This window comes from Triturus cristatus, chromosome 10 (assembly GCF_964204655.1).
Source record: "Triturus cristatus chromosome 10, aTriCri1.1, whole genome shotgun sequence".
Classification (NCBI taxonomy): Eukaryota; Metazoa; Chordata; class Amphibia; order Caudata; family Salamandridae; genus Triturus; species Triturus cristatus.
In genome coordinates this window covers 134,944,921-134,963,751 of record NC_140593.1, presented here as the reverse complement: position 1 = coordinate 134,963,751, position 18,831 = coordinate 134,944,921, and the positions used below count along the sequence as shown (strand labels likewise).

At 46.9% G+C, this 18,831-nt stretch overlaps 1 protein-coding gene across 1 annotated transcript in view; it reads left to right on the top strand.

Moving 5' to 3' along the window:
- LOC146789037 (collagen alpha-4(VI) chain-like) overlaps positions 1-18,831 on the top strand; it is a 428,058-nt gene that overhangs the window by 365,047 nt on the left and 44,180 nt on the right. The window contains exons 37-38 of the mRNA XM_085630646.1: positions 773-863; positions 8,286-8,957. Of these exons, the coding sequence (XP_085486772.1) occupies positions 773-863; positions 8,286-8,957 (763 nt within the window). The remainder of the gene's footprint in view (positions 1-772; positions 864-8,285; positions 8,958-18,831) is intronic.

Below are 18,831 nucleotides of genomic sequence, written 5' to 3'. Positions count from 1 at the left end.
GCAATTCTCTTTTCCTGCATAATACATTTCCCCTACTAACTAATTTTGGTACCATTTGGTACATTCCACAGGATTCACCCATCACATATGTGCACCGTTCAACCTCCTCTAAACATCTGAGATTCAATTCATGCTATATCTCATTTATTCGTGGATTGAAGTCAAAATGTGATTTACCAAGTAGAAGTTCATGCACATTTCCATTGTGTTCTTGGATAATAATCTTAAAGTGTATTATTTATCCCAACTAACATTTACTGTGCATATGAAATGCCCAGATCTATACAAATTTGTCCTCTACTTTCAAACACATTTTCAATACAGGTGCCATAGAAGACCCATATTTGTAGGGTCTGCTACCCCAGCCAAATAGATGAATGCATTAAATATCAATAAATGTTGCTATGTTAGGCCTTTAATAAATGAATTATGAAACTCTCTTTTCTCCTTTTTCCTATATAAAAACTAATCATAATTCACTGAAGGCGGCTTTGAAATGCGCTAGGCTATGAAATAAAAAAAATATTCATTAAAGAGATGCTAAAGTTCACTTTCACTCAAATAACTCATTAAAACACACAACAATAGATCACGTGATTTAAAGTTGGATGGTAATGGAAAAATCCTTTGATTTGTGGAGGAATGCCTGAATTCAGAGGGGAATCCACCAGTGGAATTATCCTAATTTTAGTTATAGTATAATGGGTTAAATAATAACTTTGATTGCCTTTGCTCCATCTGCCTTTACAAGCCAATTTGTGTTCTTTGTTAGGTGGATGCCACAGGGAGATCGAAAGTGTTTGTTTGGAGAAGACCAGAGGATCAACGTTTAGGGATTATCTCAGACTGTACCCTCTGCTATGGTAAGAATCATCTGCTTAAAAGATTTCTGATGTTGTTGTGTGTGCGTGCCTTCTCCTACAATCTTTAGGGTGGAGGAAATCTGTCTTTCACCAATTCACGAATGTCCAACTTGATAACTTGTGCATATAATACTTTACAAAGACTTTGGAAAGAGGCTAACACATTTAACATAATGTCAGCCTTACACTTCACACTAACCTGTAAATAGGGTCTGGTTTGTACCTCTTCAGATTAATCCATTATATAAAATGGGTTCTAGGCACAGTCATCAATTCCTAGGGAGAGCTTGGACCTCTTAATGAGTGGCCTTTTCTGCCTAAAGGTAATCATGGCGCCTGGTGACGAGAAAATGGTGCCGGCCGGCCAGTGGTGACGGGGCTCGGCGGTCTCGCAGCTCCTGCTAGACGGCAGTGAAGCGTAATCGCGGCTGGTGCTTCCAGTGCCGGAGGAGCCTCTGTGACTGCGACTGGTGGAGGCAGGCGGGCGGAGTCCAGAGCCCGGGCACACCCCCTGTGAAGCGAGAGGGACTGAGGAAAATGGCGCCCGCCGCGGCGCGACTGGCAGCGGACTTAGAGGCCTGGGGGGCTGCCCGGTAAGAGCGCTGCCGGCGGGGGCGCGGTGTCCGGCTGGTGGTGGTGTGGGCCCCCCCGCGGCTCCAAGCGTGCAAGATTGGGGCCCAGTGGAGCCGCGCTCCTGGTGACAGCGGCCGGCGGTGGGACAAAGCCGGCCGGAGTAACTGATTACAGCGGAGAGCAGCAGCAGCGGTGTCCGGGCCCATCAGGCGGCAGCGGCAAGGAGTCCACCCGGAGACGATTGCGGAGGGGTGAGAGCAGCGCCTCGCAGCGGACTTAGATGGTGCAGGATGGAGCACAGTGGGAGATGGCTTGGCTCAGCTAGGGGCTTTGTTGAGGAGAGCGCCCTGACGACGTCGTGGAGCTGTGCCAAGGGCCCCTGCCGCCCCCTTAGCACGCGCTGTGGACTTCGAGTCAGGAGGTCCCCGGGTTCCTGTGGGCCCCTCGTAGTGCCATCCTTTCACCGCGCTGACGACCTGGGCGCGAGGCGGGACTGCCACGGGTGGATTGAGTTGATATGTGGAGCCCAACTGGCTGGGATTGGTGGGGTGCAGGTGGTGACTGGTGCACTGCGGGGGCCTGGTTCCCTCCCTGGTATCTGGCCTGGCGACAAGCTTGGGAGTCTGCTCCGGGGGACTTTGTCGGCCGCAGCTGAGGCTCTGGGCCCCGGTGGGTGAGGGCCGGGGTCAGGTATGGTCCATAACAAGCAGATGACACAGTCCCAAACCAACCAGATCGACAAATATACTGTTGCAATGGGCAAAGAGGAGGGCCTGACTGCTACGGGTCAGCGCGGCGGAGCGGTGGATGATGGACCTGACCCATCCCTGCGGGACATTATGCTGGCAATCAAAGACATGCGTGGCACGATGGAGCCCAAGCTAGACTCGGTCACGGAAGAAGTAAATTTGCTCCGAGCTGATTTCCGTAAGATATCCGAGAAGGTGGCAGTGGCGGAGAGTGGCATCGGGGAGCTGCAGGCCAGGATGAAGAGGTTGGAAGAGCAGGTGTCCTCACTCACCAAAAATCAAACAAGCATGGTGGCCCGCCCGGAGGATCAGGAAGGGAGGGCTCGTCGCAACAACCTCCGCATAGTGGGGGTTCCGGAGGGAATGGAGGGCCCGTCTGTGGATTGCTTCGTGGAAGATCTGATTCTCAAACACCTCAAGCCGAAACGCCTCTCCAATTTTTTCTCCGTGGAAAGGGCTCACCATGCGCTGGGAGGCAGACCCAAGCCCGGGGCGCCTCCGCGCACAATTATCGCTCGTGTCCTAAATTATCGAGATAGGGACGCAATTCTGCAGGCATCGCGGGTGTCGGGAGACCTAAAGCTAGAAAACTTCACCATTCGGTTCTTTTCGGACTTCACACTGCACGTCCAGCAGCTACGGCGATCCTTTGAAGGAGTCAAGAAAGCTCTGCGAGACCATGGTGTGAAATACATGATGCTATTTCCGGCGCGGCTCAAAGTATTGGATGGGGAAAAGGCATATTTCTTTGACTCTCCAGCGGAGGCCAGCGACTGGATGGATGGCTGGAGGGCAGTGGGCCGTCCAGGTGGCCCGCGATGAACGACTGCTGGTTGTGGAGGGCAGGAGATCCATGCACAGCGCAAGCCGGCGCGGGATCTTGAGGAGGACGAGCAGGCTCCTACGGGGTGATTTTATCAGAGCTGCTGGGACTACGGGTATAGAGACGAGTGGGGGGGGGCGGTACTGCCCTGGACATTTGAATGGCTATTGGGTGGCCTGATCTGTGGCGGTTAGCTAGTCATTCGTAGGCGGCTGTTGGTCTGTAGCTTGTAAGCGCCTCATTTTTGTGGGCGGGGGGGTTTTAGTGTCGGGGGGAGGTGGGGGCCCCGGGGAGTGAGGGGGCGTCTTTGTACAACCTGGTAACGGGGGTGCCATCCGGCAATCTAGTATGACTTTTTCTGCAGACTGCAGGTTCACGTTTTCACGTTTGGTTGATTTGGGGCAGATGGGGTGACAGGCACTCTGCGAGTTTCATGGGTGGGTGGTTGGGGACCCACTTAGCAGGGAGGCAGGGAGGGGGGGTTGGTTTGAGGTGGGAGCGCGGGGGTTTCGGGGGTAGTTCATTGTTAGCTCATGATGTCTCATATCCTGGTGTTTGGGGGGGTATCCGAAGGACAGGCATGGGGGGCAGATCAATTTGGCGTGTCGCGGGCCCATGGGTGGACATGAGTGATCAAGCGCAGATACGGATTTGGACGTGGAATGTCAACGGATTGGGCAGTAAGATTAAGCAGACGCTAGTGCTGCAGCACGTGAAGCGCCACTCCCCCGATATTGTCTTCCTACAAGAGACCCACCTCCGAGGGAACAAATGTAGGGCCCTCGATCGATTTGGTTACCGGCTGGTGGCACACTCGGGGTTCACGTCGGGGTCTCGGGGGGTGGGAATCCTCGTCCGCGGCTCCCTACCTTTAGTCATCACGGGCACTTGGACGGAAGCCTCAGGATGTATGGCATCGGTGGCGGCACGGTGGGAGGGGCGCCTGCTAGTTCTCAGCACATGCTACATCCCGCCTGGTTTGCATACCATGACATTTCGGAAGTTGGGCTCACACTTGGCGGGCCTCCCGCAGGGAACGCTTGTGCTGGGTGGGGACATGAATGCAGTCATGGATGCTGACCGTGATCGCTCTGGGACTCGGCAGGGCAGTAGGGGGGAACTGGGTCTTGGGGGCTTCCTCACGGCTATGGGCCTTAGTGATGTGTGGCGTGTGCATTACCGTTCGCGGCGGCAATACACATTTTACTCAGCCAGGCATGGTTCCTTTTCCAGACTAGATCACATATTTATGCAGGAAGACCGGCTGGGGGATTTTGTGGAGCCCTGCGTTATGGCATGGGGCATTTCGGATCACTCCCCGGTGGGGGTGACCTTGAAAGGGGCTGCAATTAGCAGGGTGGCATATCCTCGATTAGACCTGTGGCGCCTTAGCGATGATTCCCTGCGGAGCAAGTTGAGGGACTGCTCCAGCAATATTTTGCTGAGAATCAGGGTTCGGTTGCCTCCCAACTCACTCTGTGGGAAGCGTATAAAGCGGTCCTGTGGGGCCAGGCTCAGGCATTGATCGGGGCTCTGAGGAAGAAGGAGGCGCTGCAAAATCGGCAGTTGGAGCGAGAGGTTGCGGACCTGGAGTGGGAGGCCTGCGGGAACCCTCGCCGGACCTCGCTCACACTCTGGCTCTCAAACAGAGAGAGCTACGGTCGTTGGCGGAGGGTGAGGCCTGTGCATACTCCCTTGCCACGCAGCGTTGGCTCTATGATGCTGGGGATAAGAGCATGAAACTGCTGGCCTGGCTCGAACGCCGAGATCGGGCGCATTCCTGGTTGGCGGAGGTGAGGGATGAGTCCGGGACCTTGGTGACTGAGGGGGGGGCTATTGCGGAGGCCTTCGCGTCTTATTATGAAGGGGTTTACTCCCCAGTATGTACTCGGACTGAGTTGGAATGCGAGGAGTTCCTGCGGGACTTCGCGCTTCCTACACTAACACAGCGACAAACAGACCGTTTGGACGCCGATCTCACTGTGGCGGAGCTGGGGGAGGCTCTTAAAGCTCTTCAGGCGGGGAAGGCACAGGGTCCCAACGGGTTACCTGTTGAATTGTACAAGAGCCAGGCTAGCGTGATTGTTGATCATATGCGGCGTATGTTCCTCGAGGCCCGGGAGGTGGGGAGACTCCCGCCGGATCAGCGGGAAGCCACAATCGTGGTCATTCACAAGGCCTGGAAGCCGGCTGATCAATGCGCCTCTTACCGGCCCATCTCGCTGCTCAATGTAGAGGCTAAAGTCCTGGCTAAAGCGCTGGCGACACGGTTGATATCAGTCTTGCCGGACCTGATTCATGTGGACCAGTCTGATTTCATGCCCCACAGGAGCACTCGCCACAATCTGCGAAGGCTCTATGGGGTTTTGTACATGACGGAGGCAGTGGGTGATGCTCAAACGGCCCTTATGGCCCTAGACGCATCTATGGCCTTTGATAGCATCGAGTGGCCGTATCTTTTCAAGGTCCTTCAGAAACTAGGGTTCGGCCCGGCTTTCAGTGGGTGGGTGCGCCTATTGTACGAGCAGCCGCTGGCACGAGTCAGGGTCAATGGAGCAATGTCACACCTATTTCCACTGCGTAGGGGCACCAGGCAGGGGTGTCCCCTGTCCCTGCTTCTGTTTGCCCTGGCTCTTGAGCCTCTGGCGCATTGGATCCGGCGGGACAGATTATTCTGGGGTTTGACGCTCACTGACCTCTGGGAGGAGCGTATATCGTTGTACGCTGATGATATTGTCCTATATATGGCCCGCCCGTATCATTCCATTGCGCAGGCGCTTCACCTTTTTGAATTATTCGGGAGCTACTCGGGCTTCACAATTAACTGGTCCATATCTGTCATTTATCCCCTCTCGGACCCGCCGCCACGGATCCTGAGGGACTGCGCGGCAACGCTGGTGACAAGTGGCTTTAAATATTTGGGGGTGTATTTTACCAGGGACAGGGTGGAGTTCTTCAACAAAAATCTTGAACCGCAATTGGTGAGCTTGGCAAATGATGTGTCCCATTGGAGGTCCTTGCCCCTTTCATTAGCTGGGCGTGTTGCGCTCTTTAAGATGTTGGCTCTGCCGCGGCTGCTCTATGTTTTGCAAAATACGCCATACCCGGTCCCGAGTGGAGTGTTTCGGCGCATTGCGCAATCGGTACGTACGCTGTTGTGGGAAGGGGGAAGCCCAAGGATAGCGTTCGGGAAACTCACGAGAGGGGTGTACGATGGGGGAATGGCCCTGCCGGATGTCCAGTTATATTACTGGGCTTCTCAACTGCAGGTAATCAACGATTGGGTCTATGCGTCAGGTTCGGAACCTGCCTATCGAGTGGACAGGCATGTTCTGCTGGGTGGGATCTGTGAGTCGCTCCTATACACGTGGCGCCGGCGAAGAGATCTACCCTCGCATACGGGGGTGGTCCTCCAGTGCTGGCGGGAAGCGAATACATTCCTAGGGTGGGATGGCAGGTTGACGGGCATGACCCCACTGTGGGTGGGGGATCACCTAGCGGAAGTTGGGGGGCTCGCGGGTTTTGGGGGCTGGAAGATAATTGGAATAGAGTACCTGGGCGATGTGCGGAATAGGGACGCCCCCAGATCCTTTGAGTACTTCAGCGTGAATATCAGTTACATGACTCCCAGCGTTTTCACTATCTGCGTCTTATGCACGCCTTGCGCTCCCATGTTCGTCCTGACTCGCTCATTCCAGAACACTCCCCAATGGAGGACAGGCTTCTTCTCGACCCCATCTTAGGTAGGCCGACCGCCATTATATACCGTAAACTAATAAATAACATGCCCGATCACTTGGCATCCCTGCGGGAGAGTTGGGACGGGGACCTCGGTCGCCTGGCAGACGAAGATTGGCAGGACGCCTTGCAAAGTCCCCGCGAAGTTGCTATTCGGATCAGGTTCCGCCTTGTGCAGTTAAAAATCCTTCACCGGGTATATTACCCACGAACTCGTCTCTTTGCGTGGGACAGGAGCTTGTCTCCATTATGTATGCGAGGATGTCAAGAGGAGGGTACATTCAATCATATCCTCTGGGGCTGCCCGAATATAGTACATTTTTGGACGCAGGTTGCGCGTACAATGGCGAGGGTGGTGGGCTCCCCGGTACCAGTTGAACCTAAATGGCTTCTCCTCATGATTAAAGGTCCCACGGATTGGTCCAGGTATCAGGAAATATGACTCGCCTTGGCAGCTGGAGTGGCGAAGCGGAATATTGCCAGTAGTTGGGGGGCGCAGGCACCTCCTAGGTGGGATCAATGGTGCAGGGACCTGGATTGGTGCCAAAGGGCTGAGGAAGTTATCTATAAGTCCCGGGCTGTGTGCGCAAATGGAAAAAAGTGTGGGGGCCGTGGTGGAGATATCGGGCATCTAACAGTGGGGGGGAGGGTGGCCAGTGTAATGTGTTATTGCCCCATCATGCTGATCGATGTATATCCCGTACAGGGGGTTCCCCCCTTTTATCTTGTGATTTTACAGATGTATTGTATGAGACCATGAGCAAAGTTAATAAAAAGATTTACACAAAAAAAAAAATAATAATGTTAGTTATTGCCCTGAATTAAACATTTAGGTGAAGCTACTACTGACTGGACATTCATTGAGTAGAGGACAATAACTAGCATTATGTAGTATCTCCATGGTCATCTATGATATTAGTATGTGAAAGAGTCAGCTTTGTCAGTAAAACACTGTTGCATAACCCTTCAAAAGATCCATTGCCTGTTGTAAGAGCTTGTGATGACTGCATTCGACGAATCCGATTGGCTGTCCTACCCACAACGTTCCAAAGAATGTACTTATGTTTGATCACTCAATTTCCAACCCTTAGAGAATAATATGTTCATTGCTCGCCCCAATGTTCCATTGCTTGCTTTTAGGGCACACAGTGGTAATCTTTAACAAAGGATATGGATCCAAGAAAACTAACGGTGTAAGACCTTTTTTTGTGTGGACCAATAATGGTGATTATAATGATAATAACACAACAAGTTCTGTTAATAATATGAATTAATACATTTCTGCAAAACAATTAGGTGTTATGTCTTTATGTACATGTGTTATTTGTTGTGCACCACTTGAACTGGAAGGCTTTCCGTTTACATTAGCGAACCTCTACATTGTCTTAACAGGTAAAAGTTTTCTTTGTGGTGTGAAATTGTTTTGTAAACAATAAGAGCTCTTCAGCATATCAGAGGTACTGTCACTTCTAAAAATAGTGATTGAAAATGTTTCATCTCAGAATTATGTATGTTTTTTTATTTTTGTTCCCTTTGCAGATAAGTGCCAAGCAGATGTGGAGTGTGAGCAAGCTGACCCTCCTCCTGTGGAGGTTGACATGGACCTTGCTTTTATTATCGATGGCTCCCGCACCGTTGGCAGCGAAGACTTTGACCGGGTGAAAGAATTTGTTAGCACCATGCTTGATCAGGTTGAAATCACATCAGAGCCAGAGTTAGGGGGCACAGGGGCCAGGGTGGCTTTGGTGCAACAGGGTATGCCTGGCTTCACACCCAACAGAGGCACAAGCCCAGTCGAAACAGAGTTTAGCTTTGTAACATACAACAGTAAGCGCTTGATAAGGAGGCACATCCAGAATGATGTTTCACAGCTGGAAGGGCCTTCGTCCATTGGCTACGCTGTGCAGTGGACCATTGACAACATCTTCTTGAAGGCTCCCAAGTTGCGAAAGAACAAGGTCATATTTACAATTATTGGAAGTCGGACAAGCAGTTGGGACATTGAGAAACTAAAGGAGGTCACCCGGCTAGCGAAGTGCCAAGGATTCATCCTGTTCACCTTGGCTTTCGGCAATGAGTTAAGTGACAGCGAGCTGGCAGACCTGTCCAGCTTACCACATGAACAGCACTTGGTGCGATTGGGAAGAACCCTCAAGCCTGAAATGGAATACGCACAGAGATTTAGCCGAGCCTTCCTGAACCTTCTTCTAGGTAAGTGGTGTGATTAATGCAAAATATCTCTCAATGTGCTAGTCATAATGTAGTTGGTTGCTATGTATTTCTATGGTTGTGACCAAAAGAAGAGAGTTGAAATGCATTGGTTATCTGATTCATTTCTTTTCCTTACTTTTACTTTGATAAAAGTTCATACTTCTCTCACACATGGGCATAGTATATAAAGAACCCCATGTATACTTGTGAGCTGTTTTAATAGGGAACGAGGGAAAATACGCCTGTCTTAAAACCGAGATAGTTACTTTCAAAACTGTAGTTGATCAAACCATGAAATTGTGTGTGATAATTAAATTTTTGTTCATTTAAAACAAAATTGTTGTAGCCAGTATTGACAATTTTTGAACATTATACATATTGTATGTTTCTTGAATGCAAAGGTTGTTTACTGTAAAAAGTGTGTGCATTTGACCGTGGTTTCCTAATGGGTTTCTATCAGAAAGAATAGGACCAACAATGTTCCAACATGGCTGCAATATTTAACAACAGGTAAGATAGTTTGGAGCTCAAAACATTCCCAGAAGGCTTTTCATAGAATATTATGTTTAACGTAAAATATTCTAATAGGTGAATCTCGGCTAATTTGGGTGGCAAAGTGAGGTTTAGACAGTTCATGCTATACTAATCTAGCAGCTTTTTACACACACATCAGAATTATTGTTGAAATGTACAATTTGACAATTTGTAGCTAAAGGGTCTGATTTACAAACAAGTAGTAAATTTGCACTCCTAAAAGTGCTCCTGCGGACGGGTATACATTTACGTTTTTTACCAATTCACAAACATTTTCATTTGTCTGTCTGGAAGGCTATGCCAGCTGTAGTAAGTATCCTGGTGCACTACTAGGACTGGCATCACTTGTTATATTTTGAAATGTCATTAAAGCAGAAGCGTGCATTGGGCAGAGTTCTGCACTTTGGAAGGGCAGAGGACTCCAATTGCACATTTCTTTGACTTCATCCCTTTGTACAAACCCTCGCTAAAGCTGGGCTTGTTCAATTCCCTTTGCCATTCTGAAAGGGGGTTTAATCCAGCCCTTGGCTGGGATAAGTATCCACCCATGTTCAGTGTGGTAAAGGGTCGGATGGAATTTGTGAACGCTTGTTAATGGGATTAAGAACTCAGAAGGCAACCAACACCTTGTTATGCCAACTGCCTACCCCTTGCCTAGGAGTTGTGGTGTACAATTACGCAAAAGTTAATTGATTTACATATGCTGGGAATTTTTTGGTGAATACCTAAAAGGCGTACCTTTAGCACTTTTCGGTCATAAACATGCTTATGGCCAAAACCTCTTTGTAAATTGGGCCCACAGAGTCACGTTTGTATTTTTAATTTTTCCGTTTTTTAATTCAAGCTAATTTAATTTAATAGGGTAGTTGTCGGGATAGCTAAGATCTGACGGGGAGTAGTCACCAGCTTGATGCATTTTGTGCCTGAACACCAAACTAAGACAGAAAATGTGGTTCCTATTATGCAATGCACATTTAATGAAGTACAGGTAAGTCAACTCAATGCAGCAGACTGAGACATGGGCAACTTCAGAAATTGATGGGTGAAGTGTCATTGTCGCGGAGCTGGTAATACGCTCAGAAGTTGTGTAAAACAGGATCTAACTACCTTTTGCAGTCAATAGATGAGAGAGCAAGCTCAGTGGGAAATTGGTGATTCATCTTGCTCAAAGATTTTACCTCTACAATTTGACTATTTCTCGAGGGCGAAGATCTACAATCTGTAGATAGGATTCCATGAGACATGTCATTTGTGTGGTCCTGCAGTAGCGTCAGTCTTTGCAATCAAAAGCTTGGAGTCGGGGAAACAGTCACAATAGATCCCTTGAGGTTGCTTCTTTTTCTGGTTAGACTGGGTACCTTGTGCCATTCCTCCAGAAATAAAACAAATCTCTAAGTCTCAACTTTTCAGAAATTATTCTGTAATTTATTCATCAGTCTTCTCTACATCTGTAATTTTTCAGGAGGTCTTTTGGGTAGCAAAGGGTTGAGGTTACTGTGTAGTTCAGGTGCATAGTTAAATGTCTAGATGTAATTGGTTTCTAGAATTCCTCTTCAGCACTTTCACAATACCTGGCTGAAGACATGTCCCATTGCCAGTGGTCTACTGGTTTACTTCTAGATCAGTGCAGTCTTATCTCTCAGTTATAGCAAAGTGGCTCAATGCAGCAGGTTTTAAAATGGGCATTTATTCTGTGCTAGGTGGCAAGCCCTAAACAAATCAAACAAAAATTCATGTAGTTTTCTCACATATTATTTTTAACAGTTTGACTCTGCCAGTTTCAGAAATATACTTTACTGCAACAACTATCCTAGAGTCATCTATACTTTAGCCAGCACATATGACAGCACCCTGTTCCTCCTCAACTACCTCAAACCCTGCCCAAGACTGGCCTAGTCCTGCCTCTCCAATAAAGTCCCCACCCTTCCCGGCTTCTATTGATATTTTTCATACTTATTACCTACATGCTAATACTTTGAAGATGGAGCATTCTCCTAACAAAGGTTAGATAGAGTAGTGTTACGCCTACTTGGCCCTCTTTGCAACACAGGCAACTACAACCTATACATAAACGTGAGCTTTTGTGCATATCATACCTTTTTAGATGTGAGTTGGACAAAGCACCTTTAATATTTCAGATATGAACTTTGTGCAGCTATGGAAAACTGTGTGGTGCACTTTTACAGCTGACTCGCCAATGTGTCAAATATAGCAATTTATACACATAATTCACATGGAGCTGGGGTCTGATAACAAGTCCCCTGCTATGTACAGCTCATGCACCAGAATCAGACTGTCCAAAAATCAAAAATCAGAATGAACAGGTAAAAAAGATGAACGTCCATTTAAAAAAAAAAGTGAAACTTTATATATGCATTTCCTCTAAACATGAGGACCCCTTCAACATTGAGACATGAAATGAATCATCCAAATCTGATTACAAGCTATGGCGCATAAGACACTCTCTTAACAGAATGTAACTCGCAGGTATATTTTCTATATCTATTTCTATCTAACTTTAGAGGATTGTCAACAGATGCTAGAAAGTATGAAGTCTCTTAACACTTACGTTTTATGTATTTACATATGCCAATTCTGTTAAGGTGTACAGTGACTTATTTTAGCAGTTTCTAAACATACTATAAATCACTTTTTCCCAGAAACTTGGACTTGTTTTTGGGCTGGGGAGTGATAAAATGCACATACTGTTTGATCCTGGAAAGGAGATGCAACTATCTAGTGGCAAGTAAAAGTCTTGCACATCCCTCCTTGAGCTCACTGGTGTTCATACCAGGCCCCCCTTACAGGATTTCAGGAGTTGGAGACTGGTTGAGCAGCAACTTCCCTAGCGACCATAAGTCAAAGGCGTCATGTGGGTAGTGTGGGCGTAGTAAATACCAAGGCTATGTTTGGAACATGGGTTAGTATAAGGGTAAGAAGAAGGGCTAGAGGAAATGAGTGGGTGTGTGTTTATGGGTGTTTACAAGAGCAAATATAACTGTAAATCAAAAGAGTGCTATGCAATTTAGGGAGTATGAGTGAGGGCAAGTATATTTTCAATGTGTAGATTTACTTGATGTTTACTCTCAAGTGAAGGGGCTTGTTGGCAATGTGTTGACCTGGAATTTCAGATACTTGGAGAATAGCAAGAGAAGGTCTCTTTTCTCTTGTTTTCCTTGTTACATTTCTTTGCTTCTAGCCTGGTAATTTACTAGTTGCATGTTTTGCGTTTATCATAGAATATCTTAATCTTGGTTGGCCAGTAGGCAAGAGTTCACTGCCTTCAATATGGTGCAGCCGATCTTAAATGTGATGCAGTGGAAGCTGTTGTGGTTCCTGGAGTGTGAATGAGGGCGAGGATGAAGTAAAGGAAGAGGCAGGGTCCATTGCTATGCAAACCAGTGCCAATAAACTAGATAAAAAGGCAATACAAACCAGGAGAATCTGCAGCACAGTCATAGAGGAGGAATAGTGGCAGTGTGGAGAGGTAATAGGAACCTCTCTCTACACCTCAGACTACCCACTGAATGCAGAGGAGAAAGGGGTCAGGGCTAAATTCCTTGCCTCCCTGAAACATTGCTGGCTCTTAGAGGTGATAGGAGTGAGAAGACACACAGCTGGTATGGTATGGAGAGTGATACAAGGGACTATAGATTAGTGGAGGTCAGAAATTGTTCAAAAGGAAAGGTTTGAATAAAAACCACTGCAGCCAGTGCATACGTCAACATTTCTGAGCCATTATGGTCCTGCTGAAGGATGTCAGCTGTATAGAGAACACACAAACGCAAACTGAAGATCTTTCAAAACAAAACCTTCACACACAATTAGGACACCCACATCAGGGAACCGCACTGCATAAAAACACATGGCGTATGGCAGGGTAAACTAACCTGGACCCATTTATACAGTACTAATCTTGAAAATTCTGCTAGGAGGATTGAAAGGAACCATAAAATCCCAGCAAGTTACCCCTGAGGCAGAGTCACTTCAATACATCGTAAATGTTACACAGGATCTTGCATAATGAGCATGGGAGGACACTATGCCACAAAAAAGTAATCCTGGGTGCATACATAAATAAGACACTCTTTGTTTTCAGAAGGTAACAAGGGAAGGAGATCAAAAACTGGATGAAGATGGGCAAATGGCAGTCAATAGAGATGAAGGCGATTTAAACCTAACCATAAAACTACCTCAATAGGTGTCGTGTCCCAAAATGATACAACAAACAAATGATGGACGGAATGCTGACAATGCAGACATTCTCCCCCAGTCAAGAGATCTGGGTTAAATCCATCGTTCTTTTGCCCACTACGCCACCCCAGTTTAGACATGGCCATATGCAAATCAGTCTTGACCCTGTGCCTCATGGGAACAGTCCAGCCCGAACTGCCAAGCCATGTCTTCCCTGGACCGGAATCAAGCATCCTAGGACCGGTTTCTGGCTATCAGCCGTCATCAGCCAGGATAGCTTGACTCCAGTGGCGTAGTGAGCACGGGTCCCACGTCTGGGAATACCCATCCCACTTAGGGCGAAAAGTGTTACAACAAACAAATGATGGACGGAATGCTGACAATGCAGACATTCTCCCCCAGTCAAGAGATCTGGGTTAAATCCATCGTTCTTTTGCCCACTACGCCACCCCAGTTTAGACATGGCCATATGCAAATCAGTCTTGACCCTGTGCCTCATGGGAACAGTCCAGCCCGAACTGCCAAGCCATGTCTTCCCTGGACCGGAATCAAGCATCCTAGGACCGGTTTCTGGCTATCAGCCGTCATCAGCCAGGATAGCTTGACTCCAGTGGCGTAGTGAGCACGGGTCCCACGTCTGGGAATACCCATCCCACTTAGGGCGAAAAGCGTTACAACAAGGCTGACGAGGGCTGAAAGCCCGAAACTGGTCCTAGGATGCTTGTTTCCAGTCCAGGGAGGACCTGGCTTGGCAGTTCGGGCTGGACTGTGACCCTGTGTCAAGACTGATTTGCATATGGCTGGGTTCAAACTGGAATGGCATGGTGAGCAAAAAAACGATGGATTTAGGCCCAGATCTCTGTACTGGGGTGAATGTATGACATTGTTCTGCATTCTGTCCATCAATTGTGTTTTTTGCATTTGTCACCCCGAGTGGGAAGGGTATGCTCAGACGTGAGTCCCTTGCTCACCATGCCACTGGAATCAAGCTATCCTGGCTGACGAGGGCTGAAAGCCCGAAACTGGTCCTAGGATGCTTGTTTCCAGTCCAGGGAGGACCTGGCTTGGCAGTTCGGGCTGGACTGTTCCCATGGGGCACAGGGTCAAGACTGATTTGCATATGGCTGGGTTCAAACTGGAATGGCATGGTGAGCGAAAAAACGATGGATTTAGGCCCAGATCTCTGTACTGGGGTGAATGTATGACATTGTTCTACATTCTGTCCATCAATTGTGTTTTTTGCATTTGTCACCCCGAGTGGGAAGGGTATGCTCAGACGTGAGTCCCTTGCTCACCATGCCACTGGAATCAAGCTATCCTGGCTGACGAGGGCTGAAAGCCCGAAACTGGTCCTAGGATGCTTGTTTCCAGTCCAGGGAGGACCTGGCTTGGCAGTTCGGGCTGGACTGTTCCCATGGGGCACAGGGTCAAGACTGATTTGCATATGGCTGGGTTCAAACTGGAATGGCATGGTGAGCAAAAAAACGATGGATTTAGGCCCAGATCTCTGTACTGGGGTGAATGTATGACATTGTTCTGCATTCTGTCCATCAATTGTGTTTTTTGCATTTGTCACCCGAGTGGGAAGGGTATGCTCAGACGTGAGTCCCTTGCTCACCATGCCACTGGAATCAAGCTATCCTGGCTGACGAGGGCTGAAAGCCCGAAACTGGTCCTAGGATGCTTGTTTCCAGTCCAGGGAGGACCTGGCTTGGCAGTTCGGGCTGGACTGTTCCCATGGGGCACAGGGTCAAGACTGATTTGCATATGGCTGGGTTCAAACTGGAATGGCATGGTGAGCAAAAAAACGATAGATTTAGGCCCAGATCTCTGTACTGGGGTGAATGTATGACATTGTTCTGCATTCTGTCCATCAATTGTGTTTTTTGCATTTGTCACCCCGAGTGGGAAGGGTATGCTCAGACGTGAGTCCCTTGCTCACCATGCCACTGGAATCAAGCTATCCTGGCTGACGAGGGCTGAAAGCCCGAAACTGGTCCTAGGATGCTTGTTTCCAGTCCAGGGAGGACCTGGCTTGGCAGTTCGGGCTGGACTGTTCCCATGGGGCACAGGGTCAAGACTGATTTGCATATGGCTGGGTTCAAACTGGAATGGCATGGTGAGCAAAAAAATGATGGATTTAGGCCCAGATCTCTGTACTGGGGTGAATGTATGACATTGTTCTGCATTCTGTCCATCAATTGTGTTTTTTGCATTTGTCACCCCGAGTGGGAAGGGTATGCTCAGACGTGAGTCCCTTGCTCACCATGCCACTGGAATCAAGCTATCCTGGCTGACGAGGGCTGAAAGCCCGAAACTGGTCCTAGGATGCTTGTTTCCAGTCCAGGGAGGACCTGGCTCGGCAGTTCGGGCTGGACTGTTCCGATGGGGCACAGGGTCAAGACTGATTTGCATATGGCTGGGTTCAAACTGGAATGGCATGGTGAGCAAAAACACGATGGATTTAGGCCCAGATCTCTGTACTGGGGTGAATGTATGACATTGTTCTGCATTCTGTCCATCAATTGTGTTTTTTGCATGTGTCCCAAAATGAAGCATAGTGACAGAATATGTTCCAAGCCAAACTACAAAGCTTGTGGAAACAACTATCACAGTCTTTAAGAAATAAAAGCTCTCTTTAGACAGGGGCAAATAAGACACTTAACACAAGAACAGAATGCCAGATAAGGGATCACAAACATAAATGGGAGGGTTTGCAAAATAATAGGAAAGAAAATATAAACATGCAAGGCAAGAAGGAAGACACGGAAAAGGGAGACATGGAGTTCATCCAACATAATACCTGGATCCTAGACCTGAAAGAAGGCAAGATGCTGGGCAAAGGGTAGAGCACAGAGAGAACTCATGGAAGGAAGGAGGGGGTGCAGGCCTGAGATACATTCTGCATAAACTAGCTTTATGTCAGCAGAACAACCAAAAAACGACATTTTTGGCAAAGCAATCACAGTTTTAGGGCCAAAATAACCAGAGACAACTTTGAGACAGCTAAAGGATTGTTCAACCCCACAAACCAGTTCAGTCAGCTTTGTAAATAACCAGTTGCCTACCTCACTAGGTCAGCTGTCCAATCACCCATATAATTAGATTATTACAGAAATGGAGAGGCAAGGTCCCAAAATGAATTCAACAAGTCCAAAATTGAATCGCAAGGTATCTTGGAAGGATGTGGTAAAAAAATCAGTGCTTTATTATTCTTTCCAATCTCATAAATCTCATCTCATAATCTTCATAAAATACAGCCTGACAGCCAACGTGTTTCGCCCATACACCAACAGCTTGCCAGGGCTTCAATTTACAAAATTAGAAAACATTGAAATACAAAATTAATCACTCATTAAAAACTAAGGTACGAATAACATACTACAATAATCCATTCAAAGACTCTATTCAAAGAAATATTTAGCTGGCAGATTGAAAAAATGAACAATTCTTTTAAATTGTACAGAGAAGAGAATGCATTCACCAAATATTTACTGTGAACCAACCAATTTGGGCCTAGAAGATTCACAGATTAATTCAATTTAAACTAATCACAGAGCTAACAGACAGAGAAGAGAATACGTTTACCATTTATTTACTGCGTGAAAAATCACAGAAAAGTAAATTGTTATAATTGCAACGTCAAATTGTTGCAGTGTCAAAGTTGTACTAAAGGTAACAGTATAATTTTTAAAATCAGATTGAGACAATTTAGATAAAATATTTCATAGATATCATAGACCTAATATTAATGCAGTGTTGTCATGTACAAAACCGTCATCTTCTGCAAACCACTATTTATTGTTGTATCCCAAGGGATGTTATACACAGAGCCATGCCCATTTACTGATTAAGTCCATCATATTACATAAAACATGCCCATTGTTCCCTACTGTCCATCTTCAACTTACTCATAGTAGGTTCATTATTGAAACATTGTCAGTCACCTTATCATCTATAGGTGCTATCCACAACATCTTGTTCTTGCGACATCCACACGTCATGTATTGCAGTCATAAACAACTATATTCATTCCCAATTGAATGTCCATCAACTCTATGTAAAATTGCACTGTAATTATAAAAGGATAACATGAAAAATAACGATAAAGACATTAGCTCACCACTTGCAACCGAAATTTAATGGCCCAAAATCTACCCAAGTCACTATTAAATCATGTCACGATTAGAATAGAATCCATCCTGCACATCACATTCCAACCGAGGACAAATTCAGTATATTCAAGAGAAGCAACATTCCACCAACAAATATTCATCTCTATACCAACACTCATAATAACTCCTAACAATATCTCCCATCCACAAATGATGCTCACACTTCCCTCTCCAGATGTAGTCTGGGGAAATCATTGGATTTCATCAAGAGAGGGAAGTGTGAGCATCATTTGTGGATTGGAGATATTCCTATAAATTAGTATGAGTTTTGGAATATCTCCCATGACAATACTAGCAAACTTTACTGAGAAGATCATAGCTGTAGGAATATTGAACCACGTGCTAGTCATTGAGCTAGATAGGTCTAAGGGAGCTTAAGCAACAACAAACGTAGAGAGCCAAACAGCTTGAGAGTAGGGGCTACACCTTTTTCTCAAGTACAATTCAGTCTTTAGGAGACATTCGATCAACCTCACAGCAAGTTGTGTGGTGAGACAAAAGTCAATAGAATTGTTATTGATTACAGTATTACAGCAGTCTCCCATGAGAACAAACTTGGGGAGTGATTTGGAGTTTTGCGGAAAGGTACTCCATCACAAATGTGACGAATATCCCATTCAGTTTATTGCATGTACTACAGAGTATAATGCACTTGTATAAAGGTGGGTGGAATATCTGTCATGTTTGTGATGGAATAGCCTTTTGCCAAACTCTAAATCAGGCCCTTGGTCAGAACCTCACAAGAGCCAAGGCTTAGATGCTGTGAACTTCGAGGTTACATACTGGATGGTATTGTAGCCAGGAAAATGATGCAGAAATTTCCTGAGGATTCCCAGCTGACATTCATTAGAGAAGAAATGCAGAAGAGAATCACATGGGATGCATTGAAAACATTGTTGTATCCTCAAACATAAAACAAATTAAGAAATCCTTCCAAAAATAGTCGTTGTAGGTGTGGGCAGAACAGGAGT